Source organism: Mustela lutreola, chromosome 7, assembly GCF_030435805.1.
Source record: "Mustela lutreola isolate mMusLut2 chromosome 7, mMusLut2.pri, whole genome shotgun sequence".
Lineage (NCBI taxonomy): Eukaryota > Metazoa > Chordata > Mammalia > Carnivora > Mustelidae > Mustela > Mustela lutreola.
The window spans coordinates 54,235,153-54,262,460 of NC_081296.1; the positions used below are offsets into that span (position 1 = coordinate 54,235,153).

Sequence of the window (27,308 nt, forward strand, 5' to 3'; positions counted from 1 at the left end):
CCTCCCTAGCAGGGACGGATTCTGCTTTATCCCTATACCCTAGCCAAGCGTATCCTCCTGCTTTTACAGCCAAGAAGGGAGAAAACGTACCTGAGATCTCATCCCATCCTCTGAAACATATTCAACAAAAGCATCTCAAACCCAACACGCCCAAACCTGAAATCTTGATTTTACCCTTGAAACTATTCCTCTAGTAGTCTACCCCACTCCGAACATAGTAATTTCATCCTTTCATGTTCTCAGGGCAAAGGTCTTGAAGATATCCTTGACTACTCTTTCTTTCATACCCTGCATCCAACCCATCAACCAAGTCCTTCAGGTTGCAGTTTTGAAGCGCATCTATAATACGACCACTTCTCCCCTCCTCTGCGGGTCCAGCTACCACCATCTCTCACCCACTGGATTGCAGTGGCCTCTCTGTTTCTGTCCTTGGCCCCTCATGATCTCTTCTCCCCGCTACAACCAGAGTAACCCTTTAAAATTATAAGTTAGATCATGTTACACCGATGGATTTTGGCTTCTAAAGTGGTACGGTCTTGCCTCTGTATTTAGCCAAACCAGTAAAGACAGAGGGAATCTTGGCTACCCGTGCCTGTGCTGACCAGCAAACAGAGGGGCTAGGCAGGTGGCCTCGCCTCTCTAACTTAGCCATAGCTCTGGGGACCCATGCGTCTGACAAAGGGATTGGTCTTGCTCTAGAAAGAACCCAATGGTGGACTTCCTGTCATATTGGGACTACATGGGAGATGGTGCACCTGTGCCTTAACCATGACAGGCTGCTGAGAAGGGTAAGCTTGTATCACGCTTCGCTCTAATGGCCTGATACCATCCCTGTGGTAGGTGAATTCTCAGTGTTTCATCCCCACCTGCCTTGGCTGGAGAATCTTTTAAAAAAATTCTCTACAGAGTGAGAAATCTTCACAATTCCCAGTCAGCCTCTAGATGCAGCTGGACACAAGTGAGGGAGGGTCTGTCAGGATTATCCTCTCCAGTGGTAAGTGAAGGAAAGTGTGGCCCAGAGACTCAACCTGCCAAGGATCAGGAATATTTGCCTCAGATGCTGGTATCAAAGATGGGGCCTTCTGCAAGCCACACAGGCTGTCAGGACCTCAGGTTCTTCTCCTTACAATAAAAGAAGATGATGGGGGCGCCTGGGTGGCTCAGTGGGTTAAGCCTCTGCCTTTGTCTCAGGTCATGATCTCAGGGTCTTTGGAATGGAGTCCCGCATCGGGCTCTCTGCTCAGCAGGGAGCCTACTTCCTCCTCTCTCTCTGCCTGCCTCTCTGCCTACTTGTGATCTCTGTCAAATAAATAAATAAAATCTTAAAAAAAAAAAAAAAAAAGATGATGATGTAGAAAAAGAACAGAAAGCCTAGAGATGAATGTATAAAACATCTGTGAATCCTTCAAGTTCTAAAATTCTGATTTTTCCACAAATGTTGTTTGATCTATAAATTCGTCTGTCAGTCCCATACCTACCCAGAAGCCCATAGAGAGGGTTGGCGAGACCAAACTCTTTGCTACAAAAACTTTATTTCCAAGTGGAAACAGTCACAAAATGTGGGCCTGTGTATCTGTGCCTGCACCCACAGACTCTGCCTGCCACCCACCTGGCCTCTCACAGGCAAGAAGCCAACACAGCCTGGTAAGCAAGCAACCTTCACCTGCCTGGAGCACCCAAGGAGAAAAGGCCTCAGTAGTGGGCCCCTCTCCCTACCTTCCACACAGGGGCATATTACCTTTTCATCCCAGAGCTTGTGGCCCCAACAGGACGCAAAGCCTGGGAAGGCAACAATTGTGGGCAAGCTTGCCACTGCCTGATCCTGTTTTCTGCTTCTCACATGCTTGTTTAAAGGTCGATGAGGTTGTCATAGTTTCTGGATTGCCTTCTGCCCTGTGTTCTGCCCGCTTTGCCCCAAGGCTCCTGATGCAGCCGCATCCAGGGCAGGGCCCGTCAGAGCAGGAGAAAGCTGGGGCCTCTGCAGTATTCCCTCACCACACCTCTACTGGCCCTGTCTCTTGCTGAGCTTAAAATGGGCTTTTTTGCAATCAATCCAATAGAAATAGAATGTAAGCCACGTGTAATTTTTCACTTTCTAATAGCACTGTTTAAAAATATAACAAAAAAATAGAAGAACATATTCTTAATAATGTGTTTTATTTAAACCCACATAACCAAAGAATTATCATTTCAACATACAATCAGTATAAAATATTACTAATGAGATGTTTTAAAGTATTCTTTCTTACCTGCTCAGTCTTCAAAATCAGGTATTTTACATTTAGACCCCATCTCTACTTAAACCAGCCACATTTTTAAAAAAGATTTTATTTATTTATTCGAAAGAGTGCACACATTCAAGAAAGAGTGAGTGAGCAGGAGGAGAGTCAGAGGGAGAGAGAGAAGCAGACTCCCCACTGAGCAGGGAGCCCTAGGTGGGGTTTGATCCCAGGACCCCAGGATCACAACCTGAGCCAAAGGCAGACACTTCACTAACTGGGCCAGCCAGGTGACCCTGAACCAACCACATTTTAAGAACTCAATAACCACAAGTGGCTAGTGGCTACCATATCAGATAGTACATTCCAGAAAACACATGAAAGTCTAGATATAACTGCACTTACTGCTAATATTTCTGCTAATATTCACCATTGGCTGTTAACATTTTGTCAGTCTCACCTAGTCTCCTCTATGTATAATATGATTTTTGCAAAGCTGAAGTCAAGTTGCCTTTCTGACTTTATATCCTTGCTGTTTTTGTGTATCTTCCTATGCCGTCAAAAGTTAATCACAATTGTTATCTTTTGTGATGATATCATAGACGATCGCATCACTTGAACGTGTCAGAATCTTTTTAATCAATGCCCAAATGTTGGACATTTATTCGGACCTGCAATTATTCGATCTCACAAGAAATGCTGAGATGAATATTTTCGTTATGTATTCTTTTTAAGGCCTTGATGCAAATGTCTCTAGCATTCTACTCATTTTTAACAAAATGATCTTTACACCAGCAGTAATTCAAACAATCATCAACTAGTGATTTATGACTGGGAGCTGAGCCATCTCGTTTGCTCATCCGACACCTTTGACACCCTGCTCTGTAACCGAGGGCAAACCACTTCGCTCCATTTATAAAGTAAACTGATTGTATTAGATGATTTTTAAGGGTCTTTCCAGTACTAACCTTCAGTGATGTCTTTCCCTTACCATCATAGCTAATCAATTAACCTGTCAAGCCAGTCATTAGAAGTCCTGCAAGTCACGTCAAAGGCACTTCTGAACACTTAAAAATCTATCCACTTCTCTCCGTCCCCACTCACAGTGCTTTTGTACAGGCCGCCATCTCTGTTCATCTGAACTGTGAGGGAGTAGTCAGTGCAGAGATTAGGTTCCTAAGGTTAACAGTGAAATCCAAAATCAAGAATAGGATTAAATGAGGTAAGTGGGAAAGCATGAGGCACAGAGGAGATGCTCACCGTGTATTTCCTACAGTGCGATCTGAAACCAGATTCTAGAGGCCCACCTAGATCCCGTTCCTTAAAAATTGGAGTGGAATTCACAATGACACATCCGAGGTGCTGATGTGCCCTGCTATGAGCCTAGCCCTGCCCCAGACAGGGGCTGCTGGGGGAAGACAAAGACTCAGCAGCTTCCCCTAAAGGGCTGACAGACTAGAGGGGGAGACTGGAACCCTTGTACACAAAACAAGCATGCCTCAGGCGGTGTCTTCAATGGAAAAACCAGATGGAGAACAGAACAATTATCGGAGCAATTCAGGCAAGCCTGCTGTTGAGGAAAGGGCTTAATGAAATTTGTTCTACGATTTCTTTTGTGAACCGAGCGTTTAGGGCAGTCTAGGGAAGCAAAAGTGCTGGGGCTCTAGAAAGAACAGAATTCTCGCCCATGTTCTATGATCTTAAGCAAACCATGAAGTCACTTTCTGATCTCAGCATCCTCATTGGTCAAATGGAGACAGAGTAATACCAACCTTGCCCAAATCTAACCACTCCCTGGGCTGAGCTGTTGAGAGGCTGAGCACAATGATCATAAATGGGGAAAACAATTATTAAATAGGGCAATCTAATAGCCACACAGGCTACTAAAAATGTGTCTCCTAAGATCCTACCCTTCAAGGAAATGCTTAGTCATTAAAATTAACATTTGTACGGAACTCTATCATTTGTAAGGCAATTTTAGGTGCATTTATTTTGTTTTCAAAGCCCTGTGTGGCAGGTATTATCATTTGCTGATTTTGAAGGCGTTTACACACCTTGGTCAAATGTACACTCTTTGCGAGGGCCAGAGTTAGGCTGACTCCTTGGTTCTCATTCTCCCCCTATACTGTGCTGCATTCTCGTTAAAATCCTGATCACAAGTACACATGTCATGACGAGCACCAGGCGATGAATGGAAGCTCTAAATCACTACACTGTATACTTGAGACTGAAGTAACAGTGCATGTGAACTATACTGTGAATTAAGTTTTTAAAAATCCTTATGACCAAAACATTAATAATATTAACACAAATATTTATACTGTTGGTTATATACACTTCCCTTTAATCAAGGACATGAAAACATCAAAAGAGAAGCTCTAGGGGACAAAAAAAATGCCTGACATGCAAGAACAGCAAGTTTACTTTCTCCTATTAAGAAAAAGTAGCTGTCCCCATCTGATTTGCATTTTCTGCCATACAGCAGGAAATACTTAAGTTGACAAATAGGATATTTACAACTGCAACAGATACTTGGCAGTTAGTTTTTAACAATTGTTGCAAATGTGATTTATTTGCTATTATAAAAGGGCATTACTGTGTGAGTATGACTCCTGAAATTAGCTTCAGTTTAGCAAGGGGCCTTGACAGCTTGACCCCTTAATATCCTTATAATGATGCCATTTACATTCAATGCTTACTCAAGTCACTCACTGCTAGAGTTGTTTGAGAGGAGTCCACTCTAGGGCAGATGTACTATGTATTGTAACATACAGAGTTGGTGTGGGGGGCACATGGAGGCCTTCTAAGAGGAAAAAATGTTTAATCAAGTCTTCATGAAAATCTGTTTATTTCCAACTTCCTACAGTGAAAATGCGTTACTGCTAATTACAGCATACTCCAGAAATACAATACTTCATGTTTTCTCCACAAGACACTTTCATGGCATGGATTATAGTAAACAAGGCCATGATTTCACCCTCTGCAATTGAAGCTTTTAATGTGACTGGGAAACTGGTGCGGTTGCAGGACGGCTGGGCCCCAATCGGGGCCATCTCCCCCAGCAGGGAATGGGAAACGAGTGGACTTGGAGCCAGAAAGAACAGGATTCAAATCCCAGCACTGCCACTTCCTGGCTGTGTGGCCTTAGGTATCTCTGTGATCTTGTGTTTTTTTTCCTCTAAGACATGGGACTGTTATTTTTTAGGTTATTGTCAAGATCTGAGATGTCTGGGAAGCACCTGGCACTTGGCAGGTACTTGATACATGGAAGCCAGTCACATCGTGTTGCTGGTCAAAGCTCAGATGTCACCTTCTCCGTGATGGAGCCCTGACTTTGCTAGACAAACTGAGTCTGTGCTTTCTGACTCGGCAGTACTTTGTTCCATCCCTTTATTATATCACGTATTACACTGTGTTGTCAACGACTGAACACGTATGCATCTGTCTGGCCCTCCTGGATGCCAGCACCTGTGCCCATCTACCTTTGACTCTCCAGTAACTGGCACAATCGCCTTGAACTTGCCTTCACTAGCCTTGAGCATTGAACTGAGGATGGTGCTGGGGGTGCTTCCGTATTCAGTATGGGGATGGGTGGTGCCGGGCAGTTAAGGATGATGGTCTGCCTCAGGAGAGGGGAGAGGTAGAACATGACCCACTTCTGCCATTCCCGGTTTATAGTAGATGCTCAGTAAATATCTGTCAAAGGAATTAATGGACTTACTTAGTTATCAAGGGGCTTACAGTAAGTTCTTGCTCACATGTGTCTATTTTTCAAAGCCTTTTAATTTTATTGCATCATAGTATTCTTCTAATAGCCCTGCTGTTCAGCTAGGGTGGTGTTCTCACAGTTCTCATCTCCCAGTTAAGGATACTGTGGCACCGTGGGGTGGCAAAATGACTTTCCTACACTCGTGACAAATGGGGGTCATGCTAAGACTTACGGGCCAATCATGAGTTTCCCTAATGTTTCATCGTGAGATTTCTTAGCACTGCTTTTTCTGAAATCAGAGCAAACTGCCCTTTTTTCCTCTTTCCCCCTCCGTCTACTCCTCTTTAGTTCCCCATCATCTGAAGCTTCTGTCCAGTCCATTTTTCTCAACAGAAAACACTGCACAACTGGGGAACTCATACAGGATAAGGACTGGCTGGGTCGAGACCCTGTTATCTTCCTTCTCCTAAAAATGGCAAAACAGCTGAGAGAATCAAAGTCCCCATAAGCCTGGAACTGTGCAACTCCATAGATTACCTTGGCTGGGTATTTTAATTTTTGTAACTTCCTGCAAGAATGTTCAGTCTTCTAATTAGCATCAGACTAGAGGCTCTGTCCTTCAGCTGAAGGAAATAGAAAAAGCAAAAACATCTACTCCATTCAGTCATGTGTGCACTGGTTTGGTTGGGTCTGACATGGTTTGGGCTGGTTAGTGGGGGTTGGAGCTTTCTCTCCAGGTTGTTATCTTACCTTCACTTCTGTGCCTTCTGTTTTAATCAGGTGTGGGCAACAGGCCTCAGCCTCTCATACAGTGACCAGCTGGCCCTGACTCAGCTCACCTTATACCTGACCAACGGCCATCTGGATTGCAGTCTGAGCACCCTGAAAGTGCCCTTTGTTCCTAAGAAAGAGAAGAAAATGAGCTGCCTTAATGCCCTCTCAGTGTCGGTAAGCAACAGATGCTTCTTGATTCCCCATGGTGTTCAGCAACACTCCATCGCCACTTCCTGAGCTCTGGCTATGTGCCCAGCTTTTTGAGTATAGAGAGAAGAAAGAACCTCAGGAAAGTCACTTAGCCTCTCCAAACCAGGTTTCTGGAGTAGCGTGTATTGGCCAAAGGAAAGGGGGAGAGAGCATTCAGAAAGGGAAGGCACCATATTGGAAGGATGAAAGAGCATGGATTTTTCCAAGGGTGGGTCTATTGGGACATTTCCCTCCATCTCTTCTCATCTTGCAGCCCTGGACAAGTTCTTTGACTACCAGAAACTTCTGACAAAAGCCATATTTTTCTAGCTCCAATCTTGTTTTTGAGCTCCACTCCCAGATCCACCATTCTATAGAGTCCTCAAGGTCAAGCTGTCTCAAACCACATTCCTCATCTCTCCTCCCCCATACTTCCTTGTGGTGGGTCCTGCCAGAGGTTGATGGGACACCTCTACCCCCACAACCAGTCAACACCAGCTCCTGCTGATGCTAGCCTTAGTTATGCTCCTCACTAAGATTCCCTGCCTCCTGACCCTCCCCCTCAGCCTAACCACACATACCATCAAGATGGTCAAAGTGAAAAGCAGATCTGAGCATGCCGCTTCCCTACTTATGATTTTGAAATGATTCCTGTCATCTTCAGGAAAACCCCAACTTCCCAGCTGGGTTAACAAGGGCCTTCATGATCTGCCACTTTCTACGGCCCAACCTCCCATCTTATCACTAGCCCCGCTGCTAGGGTGGCTGGAGCCAACAATCTTGGGGCTGGTGGAGGTTTACCAACCTTAGAACCCAGGGCAACAAAGTACAAATCTCCATGGAGACAGTGGGCTGGACTGGTTTTGGGAAAGGAGAACGAGGGTCAAGTTGACCAGATGGTTCTTCCTGCACATGGAATATGGGAGCAGAAGGGGGCTCTGGCTAGAGCTCCTCTGACTGCTGCCAGGGGTTTTCTTCTGCCTCTCCTACAGTGGGCTTCCCACCCATTTGGCAAATGAACCTCTACTTGAGATGTTAATATATCAAACAGATAAAAGAGGAATTTCGATGGCTAATAGGACATAAACTAGTGTCCCAGAGCAGTATCTCCTGCCTCTCTGCTGAGCCTCTTTGGGTCCAGGAGAGACCTCTGGATTTAAGGAACCCTTGTTTGACTCTCATCAGGGTTCCCAGGGTCCCCTTCCATGGCAGGAACTCTGCACCCATTTGGAAGGCAGCCTTGAGAGAGTGTCAGATATCTGGGGCGGGGGGAGGGGTGGTTCAGACAACAGCCTCCTTCTCCTCAATGCACTTGTCCTATGAGGTACCGTTGCTCAAAGCAATCCCCTTGATCTCTTTGCTTATTGAGAAGCAGAGTTGGTCTCTCTCTCCCATTGCCCCTCTCCCTGCTTGCAGGTTCTCTCTCTCTCTAATAAATAAATAAATCTTTAAAAAAGGGGGAAGGGCATGTGGATGGCTCAGTCAGTTAAGCGTCTGACTCTTGATTTCCACTCATGTCATGATCTCAGGATTGTGAGATTGAGCCCCACATCGAGCTCTGTGCTAGGCCTGGAGCCTAGTTAAGATTCTCTCTCTCCCTCTCCCTCTGCCCCTTCCCCTGATCACGGGCTTTCTCTCTCTCTCTCAAATAAACCTTTTAAAAAGGGAGGGGGAGGGGCAGAGTTGGAATGGGGAGAACAGGTCCCTTTTAATTAGGTCCCAGGACCTCACTGAGAATCAACCAGGACCAACTCCACCTGTGATCCCCATCCTCACTAAAGGAACAGGACCCTAAGTTCAACACTGGAGGGAAGGACAGCAGTAAAACTTGAGCCTTGTGGCCTAGCAAACCTAACTCCATGCCATTTCTAAAAGGAAGCTGGAGGCTGAGTTAGTATTCAATTCAAGACTTTTCCAAGACAATTTGCCACATTGAAGTATGTTGCTTCAGAAGGCTGTGAGCAGAAGTGGTACTCTGAATTAGAAGCACTCTCCCATTTTCCCCATCTTGCCTATAGGTTTCAATCCTAGCTACAGGCAATATACGGGAATTCTCCTGTGATCAAGAGTGTTAAACACTTCTAGGAACTGCCTATACTCAAGAGGGAAGCATTATGATCTTCAATAATTCAAATGTCTCTACAATCACTAAAGAAAAGCTATGTAGGTTTTCTGATGTACGGATAAATTGAAAGTGCTTGTGGTTTTAGACAGATAGATGGATGTTCTCGGCCTGGTACCACTGTGCATGTGTGCATGCGTGCGTTCCCATGTATGCGTACACACGGGATAGGCCATTTTTAAAAGAAGCAGCCATGCTTGCACATACAATGCAATTTACAACATAACTGAAGCTTCCTGAACAAGTGTGAAGAGACTGTGATGCCATCAGGTTTATAATCAGTCAGCTGACGGCCCCCTTTGAAGATTGAAGAAAAAGGAAAGGCACCAACGTACCCACAATGATAAAAAGGGTGCATTCAGAGCTAAACCTACGAAATGCTTCTGCTCTGAGCCTATTCCTTTAAATAATCTGCTATGCAGGGGGAAAGCAAAGACTCTTTTGGGCTCTACAAAGAGCTATTGTCCCAAATCAGAAACAGGTGGCAAAAAAGTGTCACCTCGAGCCAGTCACTCCAGGGGCAAGGGCTTCTGCTCTAGTGTCCTCCACGATTGCCCCACTGAAGTCAGAAACCAGGTGGGGGGTGGGGGGATTCCCAGACATGCATGTTTGAGAAAAGAGAAGGAGCTACCTAGCGACATTTTTAACTTTTAATTAACATTCTGTCAGAATGAGGACAAAGCACTACCCTTTCCAATGGTTCCTACTCCTCCTCTTCCTCTGTGGCCCCTCCACACCACAGGTGGTTGAGTGGCCAAAGGGAACCATATTTGCAAACATCTTAAAACAACACAAGCCATTTACAAGCATTTTAACAGCACATGATCTGTAATGAATGATTAAGTAAAACCTTTTGTGTTAAATTATGATGTTAATAATGATTCTGTCTCCTGTAATTTATTATGAATTCTCAAATGCTTCGGGTTTGATTTTGATAGAATGCCACAACAACGGAGTTGATGTGATGACTTTATTTTTAGAACTCCTTCTTTGAAGGCACACATTTCCCTGCTACTGCTGCTACTGTAATTATGTACAAAACCAATCACTCATTAGAGTTAGGATACATTATCTTCTAGACAGATGAGGCTAAATAAGCAACACATTAATAATTCAGAGAGCAGTTCATTATGCATGTGGATGCCTGCTTCGTAACTGACGTAAGAACCTCATCAGCCTCTGCCAACCTTTAAACAATAGTTCTGTGTTATTGCGGCCACATTCAAGTTTACGCTTGTTAAACTGCTACTTGGATTATTTTATCAAACGTTCATTTATTTGTGGTCCCTCACTGCCGAGAACAGATTTTGGAAGCTCCTTTTTTAAGTTAATGATTGGAGCAATGGGTGTTATTAATTCTCAGAATATTATAAACATGATTAATTTTCAGGCAGAGATTTATTACATGAGGATTTCAACTATGTCAACTGAAATGCATCACTGTCAAAACAAGTATCATGGCGAAAATAGAATACACTCCACACTTCAAGTGTTGGTGCTCAGAACTAAATCAATTTAAATTGTGGCTGAAGCAAAATTATATTCTCCAGTGAAAAGGAGTATTTCGAGCTTCCTTTATTTGGCTTGAAGCGTTCTTGTTAGATTGTGATTTAGAAAGGTAGTTTAATAAGACTAGACTCCTACTGATAATATTTTCTCTCCTATTTTTCCCCCGTTTTACTAGAAAAGGCTAGCCTCTGAAATGTCCGCACATTCCAGATGTAGCCAATGGGAATTCGGAGTGAAGAGCACTGGTCTCAAAGTTATGGATCATGAATTCCGATCTCTCTCTGCCTCCGTTTCCTCGTTTGCAAAATAAAGGAGGTCTAAGTGACCACCAAGGTCTCTTGAGGGATTTGATTTTAAGGGGCCTGTTAAATGGGGTGCTCTCAGCACCAAGCCCAGCCCAGGCAGTCTCATGCACAATGGGGTTCTGAGGGGGGCATCTCACTGTCTCCTGTAAGGGGACACAGCAAGGGCCCATCCTTCCATACTGCAGCCTTTCATTAGAAGGTCTTTTTCCAGCAAAATCTTTTAGAAAGTAATATTGTAATGAGAAGTCAGATCCTAAGTCCCCATTAGCCATCACCTTAACTAGCTGGTTAATACCAGCTAGAAGAAAATTCAACCGACTTATTCAGCACCTATAGTGTGTCAGGTGCTCTCCTAAGCACAGAGGATGTAAGGATAAGCAGCAAAGAGCTCTGAGTTTATTAAAAGACACAGAGATGGGGCACTGGGTGGCTCAGTTGGTTAACCGACTGCCTTCGGCTTGGGTCATAATCCTGGCGTCCTGGGATCAAGTCCTAACATCGGGCTCCCTGCTTGGCAGGGAGTCTGCTTCTCCCTCTGACCTCTCCCCTCTCATGCTCTCTCTCTCTCTCTCATTTTCTCTCTCTCTCTCTCAAATAAATAAATAAATAAATCTTTAAAAAAAAAAGACATAGAGAGGCCAATAAACAACCATAATACATATAATAACATAATAACATCAAAATGTACTAAGCCTTACTCCACAGCAGGTCCTGAAACTAAGTGCCTCACATGAATCTTTATACAACCCAATATATTGGGCAGGTGCTGTTATGATGCTCACTTTTTTTTTTTTTAAGCATGCATGCAGGGGAAGAGGCAGAGGAAGGGAGAAGAGAATCTTAAGCAGGCACCACACCCAATATGCAGCTAATGTAGGGCTTGATCCCACAACCCTGAGATCCAGACCTGAGCCGAAATCATGAGTCAGACATTTAACTGACTAAGCCATCCAAGCCGAGCCACCCAGGCTATTACACTCATTTTTAGATAAGAAGACTGAGGTTAAGAAATGTCAAGCAACTTGTTGAAAGTCACTCAGCAAGTATGAGTGGAAGCCAGAATTTAAGCCCAGGCCTGCCAGACCTTAAAGCCTGTATGTCTGACCACTGTTCTGAGCAAACTGCCTCGCACTGGCTAAGAGTTAGTCATTTGGCCCCAGAGTACTGTTTAGGCTCACCCCTAAAGAAGTCTCTGATTGAGGCCATAAAGAAAGCTCTTCTTCCAAAGGAGGTTTCATCTCCCTCTGTGAGGAGGTTGTTTCCAGGCACACGGCCATTATCTACTGGCTTGTAATCCCCTCTGAGCTAGGTCAAGACGCAGCACTGAAAGGGCCAGATGGTCACAGAGGGGTCTCCTCTTGCTGTAAAATCCATCTAGGTTTGTGATTTCCTTCCCAAACCTAAATGGATTTTATAGCATCAGAAGAGAATTGATTACACCATCAACCTTTAAAAAAAATGTTTTCTATTTGCATAATGTTTTATCCTTTAAATTGATATGAGCTTATTTGATCCCCATCATGACCCCCAAGGAATAGATAAGACACTATTATCATACCCATTTTAAAGATTAGGAAGCTGAGGCTATGCAAAGTTAAGTGAACTGCCCAAGGTCATAAAGTTAAATAAGTAGCAAAGCACAAGCATTCTGATTCAAGGCCCTTTCTGATGAAAAAGTCTGTTGGTTTTTAAATAACTTACCTTATTTGTGAAATTATTTTGTTTAGCAAATGATAATAAGCATTAGCATTTTTTTGACTGTTTTCTCTGTGCCAGACACTGTTCTAAGGTCTTTAGGTACTCATTTAATCCTCACAACAACACTGTCACACCTGTGCTATTGAATAAAAGACAAACCTAGACTAGCAATAGTTTTTTCCTGTAGGAACTGTGGAATTGGTTAAGTCTAAAAAGAGTAGGTGTATCACATATGGTCATCTTCACTGGCATTATAACACATTTACTAAGTACTTACCATAAGCCAGGAATTTCACCAAGCATCAGGGATACAAAGACATTTAACAAAGTCTCTGTCCTTGAAAAGGAAATCTAACGTAGATAGCACATACATAAGGAAAACCACAAGGCCTTATTTCAGCGCCAGTGAGTGATAGCCCTTCAACGTGCAGCCGGAGTTCTTGGGAGAAACGACTGTGAACTGGGACTGGCAGGGACAGGGGACACGCTACTAGAAAGAAGGAACTTGGCCTAGCCTTACAGACCGGGGCAGTCACTAAGTGGCGAGGGAAAGGAGACCTCCCCAGCAGGAGAGTCCATGGTCTGTGAGGAGCTAGCCATGAACCAGGTGGCCTGGGGCAGAGACTTTGGGCAGGAGGAAGTGGGGAAAGTGGTTGGAGCAATCCCCCAAGCCAGTGTGGGAGAGTCTGCGCACCAAGCCACGTGTCGGAATTTCATCTTGAAGGCAAGGAGGAGACACTGAAGAGTTCTGAGCACTGACCAACCTGGGTCTGAGAAACAATCTTGGGGTAATGCTCAGAATCCAGGTACCAGCAGGGGAAGGAACAGCCTGGGAAATTACATTTAGGGGAGGCCCCAAATGCTGCCAGTCCTATCGATGCTTTCAAAGAAAGACCAACAGTATTTATAGCCACCATTTGTCTGGAGCCGGATGCTGTGCTAGGTGCTTATTTAGTCACTAAAAGAGCAGTTAAGTGACACACTCAAGGTCAGTCGGGTTTTGAACTTCAGTCTTTCTGACCCCATATAACTTATCCACCACAGAATTCTGCTTGCATCCCCAGCTCCCAAGTAGGAAGGAGAAGCAGCTGTCCAGGCCATCAAGCTCTCGAGTGGGATGTCGATGGTAGTGGAAAAGACACAGCCTGGAAACATGGACTAAATATCCTGGCTTTTCTCTCAGACTCTTTACGAATCCTAACCCCAGGTCTGGGAGGAGGGAAAATAGTAGTCTGTCTCTGTAGAGAGGAAGAAACCTCAGGACAGCCTGCCTTTCCTCGTCCGGCAACACTAGACAGTGAGCTCTCTGCCGTGCTTTGGGGCCAAGATACACAGCGATGAGCTGCTCCTGCTGCCAGATGCCTGTCTACCTCTCTCCCTGGCTGACTGGGGCCTAGTCTGGGGCTTGCTAGTTTATATCCTATGGCAGCATAAGACAAGTTTAAAAGACAAAAATAACCTTGGAATTATCTTGTGAATTCATGGTAATCACCACGCAATTACATGCTCAGTAACCACAATGGAATTCCAGAGTATTTACAGTTCACTTCCATATGCAAAAGCTCAGGCTTCTGGGCCTTCATTGTGAAGGCAGGAACGTGGCGCAGCCTGTCATGAAAGGGCCAGCCAGCCTGGTGGTCACGCTCCTCCACACTGACCGGACTGCTGAGCCAGCACTTCTCTTAGTGGGTTCTCATTACCCCACCAATAACCCCACCACATCCACCAAAGCTACACTATCCTCCAAAAGATGGTCTACTGGGGGCCAGGCCTAGAAATGACTGCCCTGAGCTATTATTCTCTGGGGATTTTCAGGCATTCTCTAGGGCCTGCTTCTGCCTCAAAGCACTCGCTGACGGGACGTCCCATGACTTACATCGGAAGAGCCTCTTCTGTCAGAGGCAAATGCTCTAGACGTACCCTACTGTATGCATCCACCCGTTCTTTCTTTCTTTCATTCAGGAAACCCTGAACGCCTGTTCTGTGGGACATTACATCCAACCTGGTGATTTGGGAACCAAACAGTTCCTGCCTTCTTCAGAGAACTCCCGTCATGCCAGGGAGGCAGCCAGGGGACTAATCCATGATAGGTCAGAGGGGTAACAAAGAACAGTTGTGAGGCATGTGAGGGTCAAGTGGGTTTTCTTTGACAAAAGTAAAATACTCAGTGGCTACAAATGGGACAATGTTAATGGAGATGTACAGGTCAAGATGCATTAGCCCGTGGGAGCCTAACACCTTTATAGATCTGGACTCTGCCTATACATGGGAAGAAGAGGCTTAATAGTACTAAAAACATGACCACTGGACACAGTATTTTCCACAAGTGTTGAAGGAAAAGATAGTGTATGGGAGGAAATAAGTCACAGAAGGTGAATGTGAAATCTGAGAGAGAGAAAGTGAAAGAGTGTGTGTATGCGTATGTGTTACATAGGCAGGGAAAATATGTTCATCCTCTCCTGGGCACTCAATCAGCCCCAGTTTCTTGCATTATCTCAGAGATAGAGAGGGCAGGCCTTGACATTTCACAACAGACAACGTCAGGCCATTATAATCCTTGCAGCCTCCTGTGGACCAACAGAACCTCCTTTTCCTTCTCTTGTTCCAAGACACTGCACAAGGACAAGCACCTGGTTGCCCCCACACCCAAGGACCCCCAAAGTTTAAAATCTGGGCCAGGCACCTTCACTTTCTATGTCTCAAGGTTGACCATGACCCTACAGGCTATTCTCCAAATTTCCAGTTCTCCAAGAATAAATGTAGCTGATTTCCAAAGACAAATATCACATCTCACAAAGGATGTGCTACAAAATAGCACTTTCTTTGGTACGTACTCAATTTTATTTTTTTTTAATTTTTTTTTTTTTAAGATTTTATTTATTTATTTGACAGAGATCACAAGTAGGCAGAGAGGCAGGCAGAGAGAGAGAGGAGGAAGCAGGCTCCCCGCTGAGCAGAGAGCCCGATGTGGGGCTCGATCCCAGGATGCCGAGATCATGACCTGAGCCGAAGGCAGCGGCTTAACCCACTGAGCCACCCAGGCGCCCCAATACGTACTCAATTTTAAATGTTTTTAGGAAATGCTATAGTTGAAATACTTCAGGCCTAACAGTCTCTTTGGGCTAGCTCCTACTGATCGGCAAGCAAGATAAAGAATAGCACTTTCTCAAACAAAGAAAGCAACTGGCATCAAAATTCTCTCTCAGGGGGCGCCTGGGTGGCTCAGTGGGTTAAGCCTCTGCCTTCGGCTCAGGTCATGATCCCAGGGGCCTGGGATCGAGTCCCGCATAGGGCTCTCTGCTCAGCAGGGAGCCTGCTTCTCCTCATCTCTCTCTCTGTCTGTCTCTTTGCCTATTTGTGATCTCTCTCTCTGTCAAATAAATAAATAAAATCTTAAAAAAAAAAAAAAATTCTCTCTCAGGAAGGCAGACTCTCCTTAGTGACTGGTTTCCAAAGAGTATAGTACAGAATCAGGTAAAAGTACCTTTACGGTGAAAAACCTGGCAAAACCGACCTTGGGGAGATCAAAATTGGCATCGTCAGTGGTAAGTCAGGTATATGTACCCTTGGTCTGAGGTGATCCTGTGGTAAGCCTCTTTTCAAGAAACACATTACTCCAGTCTCATCAGGAGAAAAACATCAGACAGTACCAACAGAGGACCTTCTACAAACCGCCTGATCCACAGTCCTCGAAATAGTCAAGATCAGCAAAACAAGGAAAGTCTGAGAAACCATCACAGCCCAAAAGGACCGAAGGGGACATGACAACTAAATACAATGCGGTATCCTGGGTGGGATCATAGAAAAGAAAAAGGGAGTGAGGAAAAATGAATGAAATCCAAATAAAGAACAGACTTCAGATAACAGCAGTGAGGAGGTCTGATTAAGGAGTGTCCTCCTGGGACAAACGTGGCACAATGTTAAGCAGAGGGGAACAGGAGCCCTTTGTATTATCTTCACAACTTTTCTGTTAATCTACAACTTTCCTAAAGCTAAGAGTTAACTGAAATAGTTTGTAAAGAGTCTTACGTGCAGCTGTGGTCTTTTCCAGTCCCCAGCAACCATTCGCTATGCGGTGATGAGTACCCAGCTGAAGCACAACAATCTCTCGCTGATTTTCCACTATGTCTTCCTCCAAATGTGTAAGGCCCATGGCATTGGCTATGACTTTGAGGTATGAAGCTGATGGCTGGCCGGGGGGATGGGGGTGGTGGTGATCTAGGCAGCGAGTAATTCAGTGTTCCTTCAGACAGATATTCTTGAAAAATTAGTTTAACCTGTAGTTAGAGGAAGGCTGAGTGCGGCCTGGGGAGGATAAACAGGCAGCTCCACGGGGAGGGGGAGGGTTGGAGGGTGGCTGGGGTGTAGTGGCACTGGATCCTGGGAAGTTCAGCTCGGTCTCCAACATGCACACCCACCTTGGTCAAGCAAAAGCCCTGTAGCTCAGCAGACTTGGGAGACATTTGTGGACCATCTCTTGACCCTGAAGCATGACCTGAGTTCCCGGGCCCCACTCAAAGCTACTTATCAATGAATATCCTCTGTCTCTGTCTGCTTGAGCTACCATAACAAAACACCACAGACTGGGTGGCTTAAACAACTGAAATTCATCTCTCACTGATGTGGGAGCTGGGAAGTCCAAGGAAAAGGTACCCAGACAATTTGGTTCCTGGTGAGTGCATTTTTTCTGACTTGTAGATGCCCACTTTCTCACTGTGCCCCAACGTGGCTGAGGGAGAGAGAGAGAAATCTCTGGTGTCTCTGTAACCTCTCTAATAAGGACACCAATTCTATTGGAACAGGGGCCCATCCCTATGACTTCACTTAACCTCACTCACTGCCTTAAAGGCCCTATTTCCAATACAGTCACATGGGGGTTAGGGCTTCAACCTATGAATCAGGGGGACAAGCAATTCAGTCCATGGCATCCTTCTACCTCCATATAGCAGTTTCTTCCCAGGAGGAGTTCTGATTTTATTTTATTTTTTTTTTTTAAGATTTTATTTATTTATTTGAGAGAGAGACAGTGAGAGAGAGCATGAGCCAGGAGAAGGTCAGAGAACGAAGCAGACTCCCCATGTAGCTGGGAGCCCGACGCGGGACTTGATCCTGGGACTCCGGGATCATGACCTGAGCCGAAGGCAGTCGTCCAACCAACTGAGCCACCCAGGCGTCCAGGAGTTCTGATTTTAAAAGTACAGGTGTGGGTGCCTGGGTGGCTCAGTGGGTTAAAGCCTCTGCCTTTGGCTCAGGTCATGATCTCAGGGTCCTGGAATTGAGCCCCGTATTGGGCTCTCTGCTCAGCAGGGAGCCTGCTTCCCTCTCTCTCTATCTGAGAGAGAGGGACTTGAGAAGACCTGAGAGAGACCTGAGAGACCCAGGCGCTCTTAGTTGTGGAAAACCCATTCCACATGACATCACACATATTCAAATATAGTCACCTCTCATATTAAAAGTCATCTGTAGGGTGCCTGGGTGGCTTAGTGGGTTAAGCCGCTGCCTTTGGCTCAGGTCATGATCTCAGGGTCCTGGGATCGAGACCCGCATCGGGCTCTCTGCTCAGTGGGGAGCCTGCTTCCTCCTCTCTCTCTCTGCCTGCCTCTCTGCCTACTTGTGATCTCTCTCTGTCTAATAAATAAATAAAATATTTAAAAAATAATAAATAAAAGCCATCTGTAAGTAATGACAGAATTGAGCAATTGAGAATTTGCCAACATTCCATTCTATATTTATTACTTTTCATTTCTCATACTTGAGAACAAATACAATTTTGGGGGTATCAATTCCTTTTAGAGGCTCTTGAAAAGCATATAGACCTTAAGCATGAGGCCAACAGTGAATAGATTGGCCCAACTACCACCAGGCACTCCCCACCACACTGCAGGACACTGCCAGAATGCGTAAGACTCTTGGATTAGATTGATTCACGCTGTTTGCAAACACATATAATGGAGCTCATATTCCCTTACAAATTATGTTAAAATTGGTAAAATATAAGAAAGAATTAAAAAGCCATATTGAACTGATTTACCTGAAATTAATTGTTACATCTGCTCTACAGAATCCTTTTGGAATTAAATAGTTTTTAGCTGTAAACTGATTAGACCAAAACACTTCCACATGCCAGAGGTGGCTAAATCTAACATTAGCTTTCTTAGAATCTATTTTATTTCATCTTCTTCGAAAATATTAAAGCAGAACAAGTTCTGTGATTAGGCATATTTGGCAGGGAAAGTCTCCTTCCCAGAAGAAAATATCCTCCATACCCTCCTCCAAAATATCCTCCTATTGCCTGAGATGATTGTTAGAGATTTATTTCTTTGGCTATAAGCTTTCTACTTGGTTGAAGTTTCTAGTATTTCTGGGGAAAGTAAATCACCAAATTTTATGTGCTATTGACATCTTTTTGGCTCTGAGTCAACCAGATTCATTTCTAAGAACAAAGTTTAGTACCAAAAAACAGACTGCTATGACCCCAGGCGATCAGCGGATGGTGCAGAGAGGGGCTCCACTGAAGGTGAGGAGAATGGCAGAAAGGGGCAAAGAGGTGCCCACAACATGACTGGCTCTGTCTCCAGGTCACCTGTGCTACACACCCCACAAAGGATGAGAGCTGAAATGGGGAAGAAAGAGAAATATGGACTGGGGGCGATGGAGGGACAGAATAATATGAAGAAGAAAAGAGAGGATAAAATCTAAACACGGGAAGAATCCACCAAAAGGGGGGAGTTGGGGTCAACAAGAAGAAGAACAAACCATAAAAAGAAAGTACAAGAAAAGAGTCAGAGATGAAAAACAGGATGTCCTAAAACTCTAAGGTGAGGGGAAGGAGTCGTTGGAAATTTTCCAACAATATCCTTGCTCCAGTTTTCCTGAGATGGGTTCTTGTCTTTTTAGATCCCAGGGTCTGTCTGCCCCTGGTCTGAACTGCACTCTTGTTTTCTTTACTGCCTTTTCCTGGAGAGACAAATGATAAACCAGCATTTGCAGAGCACCCACTATGTGTTGGCCACCGAGCGAAGCACTAACTTCATTACCTCCTCAACCTTCCCATCTCTTCTGTGGGAAGCTATTATTTCTCCCAGATTATACTGGGGAATTTGGGCTCAAATGGTGTCAGCACTTTCCCAAGATCACACAGCCAGGCACTTCACATAACTAACATTTGAATCCATTAAGCCAGACGATGATTCTCTTACACCAAGGGTGTCCCCTATGTATCTTTTTCCCCTAAGAACTATTTGTACTTCTAAAATATTATTACCAATCCAGTCCAAGAATGATGGGAATGATTTCAAATAAGTATTTAATCTAGGTACCCCTTATGTATTCTTCAGCTCAAGGAGCACAAACGTCTCTCTAACCCCCAAGTCTGTTCACCTTACAAAAGAGAGGGGGGAAAAGCTATGTTTAATTCTTAACTTCTCGAAACCGTTACTGCCTCCATGAGTTATGCTAAGTCTAAAAAGATGAGTGTAGCCTCTGCTACCCGCTGCCATCCTTGGTCAGATTTAATGTGGGTGCTCCTTCCAGAAAAAGAAGCAGCATTAGCAATACATCCTTGTCAATGCTACCGAAAGAATCCTCGAAAGTCCTTGTTCCCGACATTTATGTCTTTCTTTCCATTATGATCACAGAATTTCCAATGTTTCTTGTCCAAGCTCTGAAGGGGGATAAAAGGGAAATGAGATCACCTCACACGTGTATTTTCCTTGCTGAATATCGGAAGGAAGCATTCCGGAGTCTGTAAGCAATTTGGTGGGTCTCGTCCTTGGTATTTCTGTAATGCGACAGAATGCCCCCACTGATTTCCTAATGAAATGAAGTTGTAATGAAAGCCATATGGAGAAAAGTGCCATGTTTACTGCCTGCGACAGTGTGGGGCAGCGCTGGTCTCACACACACATAGGCAGTGTGCCATGGTCCTAAATAGCTCCATAACCACCAACGATCATTTCCTCGGGCCAGGTGACTGCCACGGTGGCGATCATTAGTGCTGTTCACAAATGTGCTGATTCTCCTCCTTCTAGGTTCATACCAGGCTTATACTTCCTAAGCCCTCTCCCTGAAGTCAAGTATGGCCGTATATCTTACTTGGGCCTGAACTCTGAGCCGTTAGTGACACAGATCCTTTTTGTGTCGAAGCCTTCCAAGAGCCACTTCAAGAGTCACCATGTCCATAGCACACTGAGATGGAGCTTCCTTTGCCTAGGCCCCCGAGTGGGCCAACCGTGAGCAGAGACCCATGCCAGCTCATGTGGGAAATGAAACACAAGCAAGAATCACAGAGCTGTTATAAACAACTAAGAACTGAGTCGGTTTTTTAAAAATTTTTGCAGCATCACGACTAGCCTACCTGATTGATTCAGAAATCAGTATCAAGGAAAGGATGTTCCCCAAACAGAAAACTAATATTGTTTCCATGTGTACTCAGTATAAAAGTTACTAATGAATGACCTATTTTACATGTTTTGTACTCGGACTTCGAAAGCTACAGCACATCTCAATTTGGACTATTCAAGTTTTCAGTAGCCCTAGGTGGCTAGTGGCTACCGTACTGGGCAACACAGAAACGGATGCAGGATACCTTACAGATCAACTAGTCAGTGGTTCTCAACCCTGGCTGTCCATTAGACTGCCTTAAGTGAGAAGCTCTAAAAAGTATGGATGGCCAAGCGGGGCTGGGATTAGGATGAGGCAAGTGAGGCCCATACTCAGGGCACAAAACTTAAGGGAGCACAAAAAATACTCCGTAATAAAGATAAAAATATTGTAAGGCATTATCTTAAAAATCAAATGAATGCAGGGATGCCTGGGTGGCTCAGTTGGTTAAGCAGCTGCCTTTGGCTCAGGTCATGATCCCAGCGTCCTGGGATTGAGTCCCACATCGGGCTCCTTGCTCAGCGGGGAGTCTGCTTCTGCCTCTGCCTCTGCCTGCCATTCTGTCTACCTGTGCTCGCTCTCTCTCCCTCTCTCTCTCTGATAAATTAAAAAAAAAAAAAAAAAAAAACTTTAAAAAAAATGAATGCAAAAAAAAATCCATGGCCAACAAAATATCATAATTTTAAATTAAGGCATACTAATTTTTCCTTTGCCTCAGGCTCAAATACGGCTCAGCATAACACTGTACCTCGGGCTCACTCCAGTATTTCTAGAGGTAGGGCTCAGGCATTATATTTTCTAAAGCACTCAGATGTTTCTAATGTGCAATCAGCATTGAGAGCCACTGTTTTAATCCAATGCCTGTCCTAATGCCCATGTTTCCTGACAAAACGAGGAGTCAATAAGTAGTCTTAATTCTGGCATGTAATTTCTTCAACCAAATCTCAAAAATAGTTATTTTTTTGGACTTCCGGTGATGAGGAGTTCACGACTTCACAGGGCAGCCATTTCCACTACTGGACAACTCCAGTGTTAACTTTTTATTTATTTGGAGAAAACGGTTTAAAGATAGTTTTCAAAAAAGGATAAAATCATGCCTTTCATATGGATGCAAAAATAAAAACATGATATTTTACTTAACAGAGAAATTAGATGTTATCACCAGTACAAAAAAGAATCAAAAAAACTCAGACATTTTTATAGGTCAGGAATACTGAAATGATACGCAGGTAGAGAGAAAACTGGTTTTTCCACAAGGGAAGCAGGTGAGAAAAATCAGCTGAACCTTTCCCAGACTGCAGAGTATTTGTCTCTCAGTCACTTAGGACTTACAGAGTTGTAAATATTTACCATAGAATCAAGGCAGTAGGGTGTGCCACAGACCACATACAGTTTTCTGTTAAAATATTATTTTCCACACACAAAAAATTGTTTCCCTATGCTTCTTTACCTGTTGTGCTCAGAATAGTGATTTTCAGATTTTGATTTGCTAGAGAATCACCCAGGAAGTGAGCTAAAAGTCAGATACCTTCCAAAGATCTTGAGTTTGGATGATGCCTATGAAAATGCCTTTTGGAGGTGCCTGGGTGGTTCAGTCTTTAAGTGTCTGCCTTCGGCTCAGGTTCTCAGGGTCCTGGTGATGAAGTTCTTGAACCTAGGTGAGGTTTGGTGGGGTTAGGTTCGGAGCCAACGGCTAAGAAAGAATTCTTAAGACATCTTTGGTGCAAAAAGGTGATTTTTTAGAGCACAGGGACAGGACCCGTGGGCAGACGGAGATACTGTGCCGGGTTGTGAGGGATGGCAGGTTATGTACCCTGTGGTTGAGGGAAGGTGAGGTAAAGGGGGTGATGTTAGTCTCTAAGGAATTTTGGAAGCAAGGTCTCCAGGATCTTGAGGAGCTAGCTATTGTTGGGAGAAAGGTTGTTCATTACTAGTAGTAAAAATCTTCTTGTGAGACCCTTTAGATGTATATCAGTGGGCCATATGCTTGGGAATGATTCTTGACACTATCCTGGAGATTTAGAGATAAAGTTTCACATTTCTCCTATCAAGTGTCCTTGTTAGTGAGATTTGGGTTTAGAAGAAATTTAACTTTATTTAGGGCTTGAGGAACTGAGTTATTTGCCTCTGGAAATTGTGCTATTGTTAGATAGCTTCTTTGTTGTAAATCTTTAGGACATTGGTAAACCAAGGAAGACTCCTGTCTTGCAGGACTGTGATCTCTGCAAGTTAACTATTTGTTTTTCTTTTAGGGCAGCCAGAGGTGCCTGAGGAATGTCACACATATTACTGAGGGGAGTGGGTGGAGAGGGGGTGCAAGGTGCCAGCTTTTGCTTTGTCCTCAGTCAGCCTCCTGCTCCCTCATCACTGGGATGGATGCTTGGCAGGAAGCCTGCTTTTCCCTCTCCCTCTGCCACTGCTTGTGTTCCCTCTCTTGCTTTGTCTCTCTGTCAAATAAATTTTAAAAATCTTTAAACAGGAAAGAAAGAAAGAAAGAAAGAAAGAAAGAAAGAAAGAAAGAAAGAAAATGCCTTTTTTTTTTTAAAAGATTTTATTTATTTATTTGACAGAGAGAGATTACAAGTAGGCAGAGAGAGAGAGGAGGAAGCAGGCTCCCCACTGAACAGAGAGCCCGATGCGGGACTCGATCCCAGGACCCTGAGATCATGACCTGAGCCAAAGGCAGCAGCTTAACCCACTGAGCCACCCAGGCGCCCAGATATCTGTACCCTCATGTTCCCTGTAGCATTTTTCACCAGACATGGAAACAGCCTAAGTGTCCACCGATAGATGAATCAACAAGGAAAATGTGGTGTGTATATATGATAGAATATCATTCAATCATGAGAATGAAAGAAATCCTGCCATTTGCAACAACATGGGTGGACCTTGAGGGCCTTATGCTAAGTGAGATAAGCCAAAGACAGTGTATAATATCACTTATATTTGGAACTAAAATGCTGAGCTCGGAAACTGAATTGAATGGGAAGTAAGGGAATTGCAGAGATATTGTTAAAAGGGTGGCTGGGTGGCTCAGTGGGTTAAAGCCTCTGCCTTCGGCTCAGGTCGTGATCCCGTGGTTCTGGGATCGAGCCCCACATTAGGCTCTCTGCTCAGCAGGGAGCCTGCTTCCTCCTCTCTCACTCTCTGCCAGCCTCTCTGCCTACTTGTGATCTCGCTTTCTGTCAAATAAATAAATAAAATCTTAAAAAAAAAAAAAGGTACAAACTTGCAACTAGTCGATAAATAATGCAGAGCATAGTCATATAGTCAACAATACTGTATCATATATTTCAAAACTTCAGAGAGACTAGATCTTACATATCATCACCATAAAAAAGAAATGATAATTATAGAATGTGATAGAAGTGTTAGCTAAGGCTACAATGGTAATTATATCACAATATATAAATGTATCATATTGAGGTATCGTTGTTACCTTAAACTTATACAATGTGTTATATGAATTATATCTCAATTAATAATACTGTCCCAGAACATATCTACTCTATATTCTGGAGACAGATTTTGCAAATGTGGTTTTCACAATATTTGAAGGTAGCTCTGGATTTTGATTCCAGTCAGTCTTAGTGGTCTTGGTGCAGTATGTTTTCTTTGCTTCTAAGATAACAAGCTATTTCTTTTCTCCCCATTCAAATTTTCTAGGACAAACAAGGAACTATTTTTATATTATATGAACACCTCAAGAGAGACAAGTTGGGAATGTTGTGAGTATAAAGTGTGTCTATGAGATGTGATAAGCTACAAAGATAAACCATAACAACCAGTAAGAATGATGCTTCTCATGCATTTTAATCAGCATGCTGATTTATTAGGAGTTTATCTTGTTTTATTTAGATCTTCAAGCATTTCATAAAATGACTTTAGATGTGTCAGTGGAGGTTCATAAATATAACCGATTAATTATCCAGAATTGATGGGGAAGAGGCTAGTTCCAACAACATACTACACCCAAACACATACACATATAAGTCACAATAAACCTGACTGAGGAGGACCAGGTTCAGACACCTATATTTAGAAGGGCAGTTGTCATTCTGGCATGCTTAGCAAAGTGTTCTGGTGACTTGACAATATGTTCCCCCAAAAGCAGGGTCCATAGCCCCTCCTCAGCTCCAATTTCAGCCCCGATGCATGTATGCTAAGAAGAGTCCTGCTAGCATCACTCAGGAGGCTGCTGTTTCCTATGTCCTGCAAATTTCTCCCCAGTATAATCTGGAGAGCTAGCAAATTTGTCTTCTGATCTAGGATTCAAACTGTACAATCTTACTTCATATCTTGGAATATGGCCTTTGGACACCTTTAAATTAACTTGCTGGGAAACCATTTGCCCTGTATTTTTCTTCCTTCTGACTTCTACACTAGTGTAGACATTGTGGCCTCACATTGAAAGGATTACACACATTACACACATTAATGTAATGGTCTCGTGTAGCACCATGAAACTCAAATAAGAGCACCAAATAAGACTCCATTCCTCCACTAAACATCAATGTCCTGAATAGCCTCGGTGTCCCCTAGGTGCTCAGTCCCCTAGAAACTGGTCCCAAGAGCTGCACACTGAAATGGGCAAAGATGTGCACAGGACAGGTCTCAACTCCCTTCTCCAAAGTGTGGTCCTTTGTTTTACCACAGCACTGTCCATTACAGCAGCCATCCCTTTGAACTCATGCTAATGTTTTGGTTTCCTCCACGTTTGTAGCCAGAATGTGGCTAATAGCTTAATCTAGTGTTTACAGTCTTCAATGCTACTTTTCAATGGGGTGGAGACCTGGCTGGTTGAGTCATCCCCTTCAGTCTCCCCCTTTCCCCAAGGTCCCATAAACATGTAAAATGTCCTGGGCCATGTCAGAAGAGTCCCTTCACTGCTATTTTAGCCTCTCTTTCCCACTCTTTTTTTATACTGCCAGGAGAGCACCAGGAATGAGACAGAACACCCCAAAAAGTATACATGCATCTTCTCTGCCTGGATATGTACCTCCAGGAGGAGAGCGGGGCCAGGAACACCTCTGTGCATGTGCAGGGAAGGAGCTACCCTTTGCTTCCCAGTGATGTTCTATCCATCAGCTCCCTCCCTGCCCTACCTTCACTATCAGAAAATTCAAAAGCATTTTATCAACTGTGGCACAGTTCTAAGCGTTAGGCATATAGCAGTGAACCAAAAGACAAGTCCCTGCTCTCATGAAGTTAATGGGGTGCCTCATGGACAGTCTGTAAATAAGTAAATGAGTTAATATGTCCAGGGCTGTGGCAGCACACAGGCCACCAGGCAGTTACTGGGAGTGGGAGAACCAGGCAGTCAATGGATTTAAAGTTGACAAGCTGGAGAACTTTGTATTTTCCAGAATTAGAATGAGTCTAATTAAGCAGGTAAAGTTCCAGGTCCAAGTACATGTCTAAGTTTAGGAATTCAGACAGATGGGATGGTTAAGTACAAGAACTAGAAATCAGAACACAGAGACATGAGCCATACCCTACTAGGTATTGGTTGGCATTAAAGTAAACTGCAAAGAAAAAGCTGGGCCAGGACTGGAATGACACAAACCTTCATGCACTTGGAATGAGGCTGGGAGGGACAGGACCCCGCAGGTGTTGGGAGAAGAGCAGCCAGGGAAATCACACACGAAGGAGTTCACGTGCCAGGAGACCATCCCAAGGAGCAACCAGCTCACAGCATCAGGAAAGTTCAACTGCAAAGAGTGAAAGGATATCCAGAGAGTTAGCTGGGGGGAGCATGACCATAAGAGCTCCAAGAGGAGGCTGCTTTTACAGATCCAGGCCAGCAAGAGGATGGCATGAGGAAAGCCTGCCAGCAGGTGGCAAAACCCACCAGAGGCTGACATGCAGAAGCAGAACTTGTGTCCTCCAACTGACAGGATGAGAAGGGGATAGTGTTAACAGGGCAGAGGCAGAGCTCCCACAGTATGGGCCACAGGAAGACTTCTCCAGGAGGGTACTTGGGCACAGAGGAACCAGGCAAGAGGAGAGCATCAGGGAATTTAGGAGACAGAAGAGACTTATATGAAAAAGGAACTCCCCACTCATCAAACTGATTGAGCAGTGAGGTTGGTTTGATGCTGAAGCCTACAGAATGAATAATTAGGCCGGTGACGAAGAGGAGCTCGCCCAACTATCCCTACACCTGCTCCTGAGATTTCAAGGCTAGCCTCTTCCCCATCAATTCTGGATAATTAATCGGTTATATTTATGAACCTCCACTGACACATCTAAAGTCATTTTATGAAATGCTTGAAGATCTAAATAAAATAAGATAAACTCCTATGGTCCAACAACATACTACACCCAAACACATACACATATAAGTCACAATAAACCTGAATGAGGAGGACCAGGTTCAGACACCCATATTTAGAAGGCAG

At 44.1% G+C, this 27,308-nt stretch overlaps 1 protein-coding gene across 3 annotated transcripts in view; it reads left to right on the top strand.

Annotated features, from left to right (window-relative positions):
• The window catches only part of IQCH (IQ motif containing H), a 193,532-nt gene that overhangs the window by 156,832 nt on the left and 9,392 nt on the right, over positions 1-27,308 (top strand). For all 3 annotated transcript variants that reach the window (XM_059180893.1, XM_059180894.1, XM_059180896.1), the window contains 3 exons: positions 6,709-6,876; positions 16,577-16,699; positions 24,574-24,635. In XM_059180893.1, the coding sequence (XP_059036876.1) occupies positions 6,709-6,876; positions 16,577-16,699; positions 24,574-24,635 (353 nt within the window). The remainder of the gene's footprint in view (positions 1-6,708; positions 6,877-16,576; positions 16,700-24,573; positions 24,636-27,308) is intronic.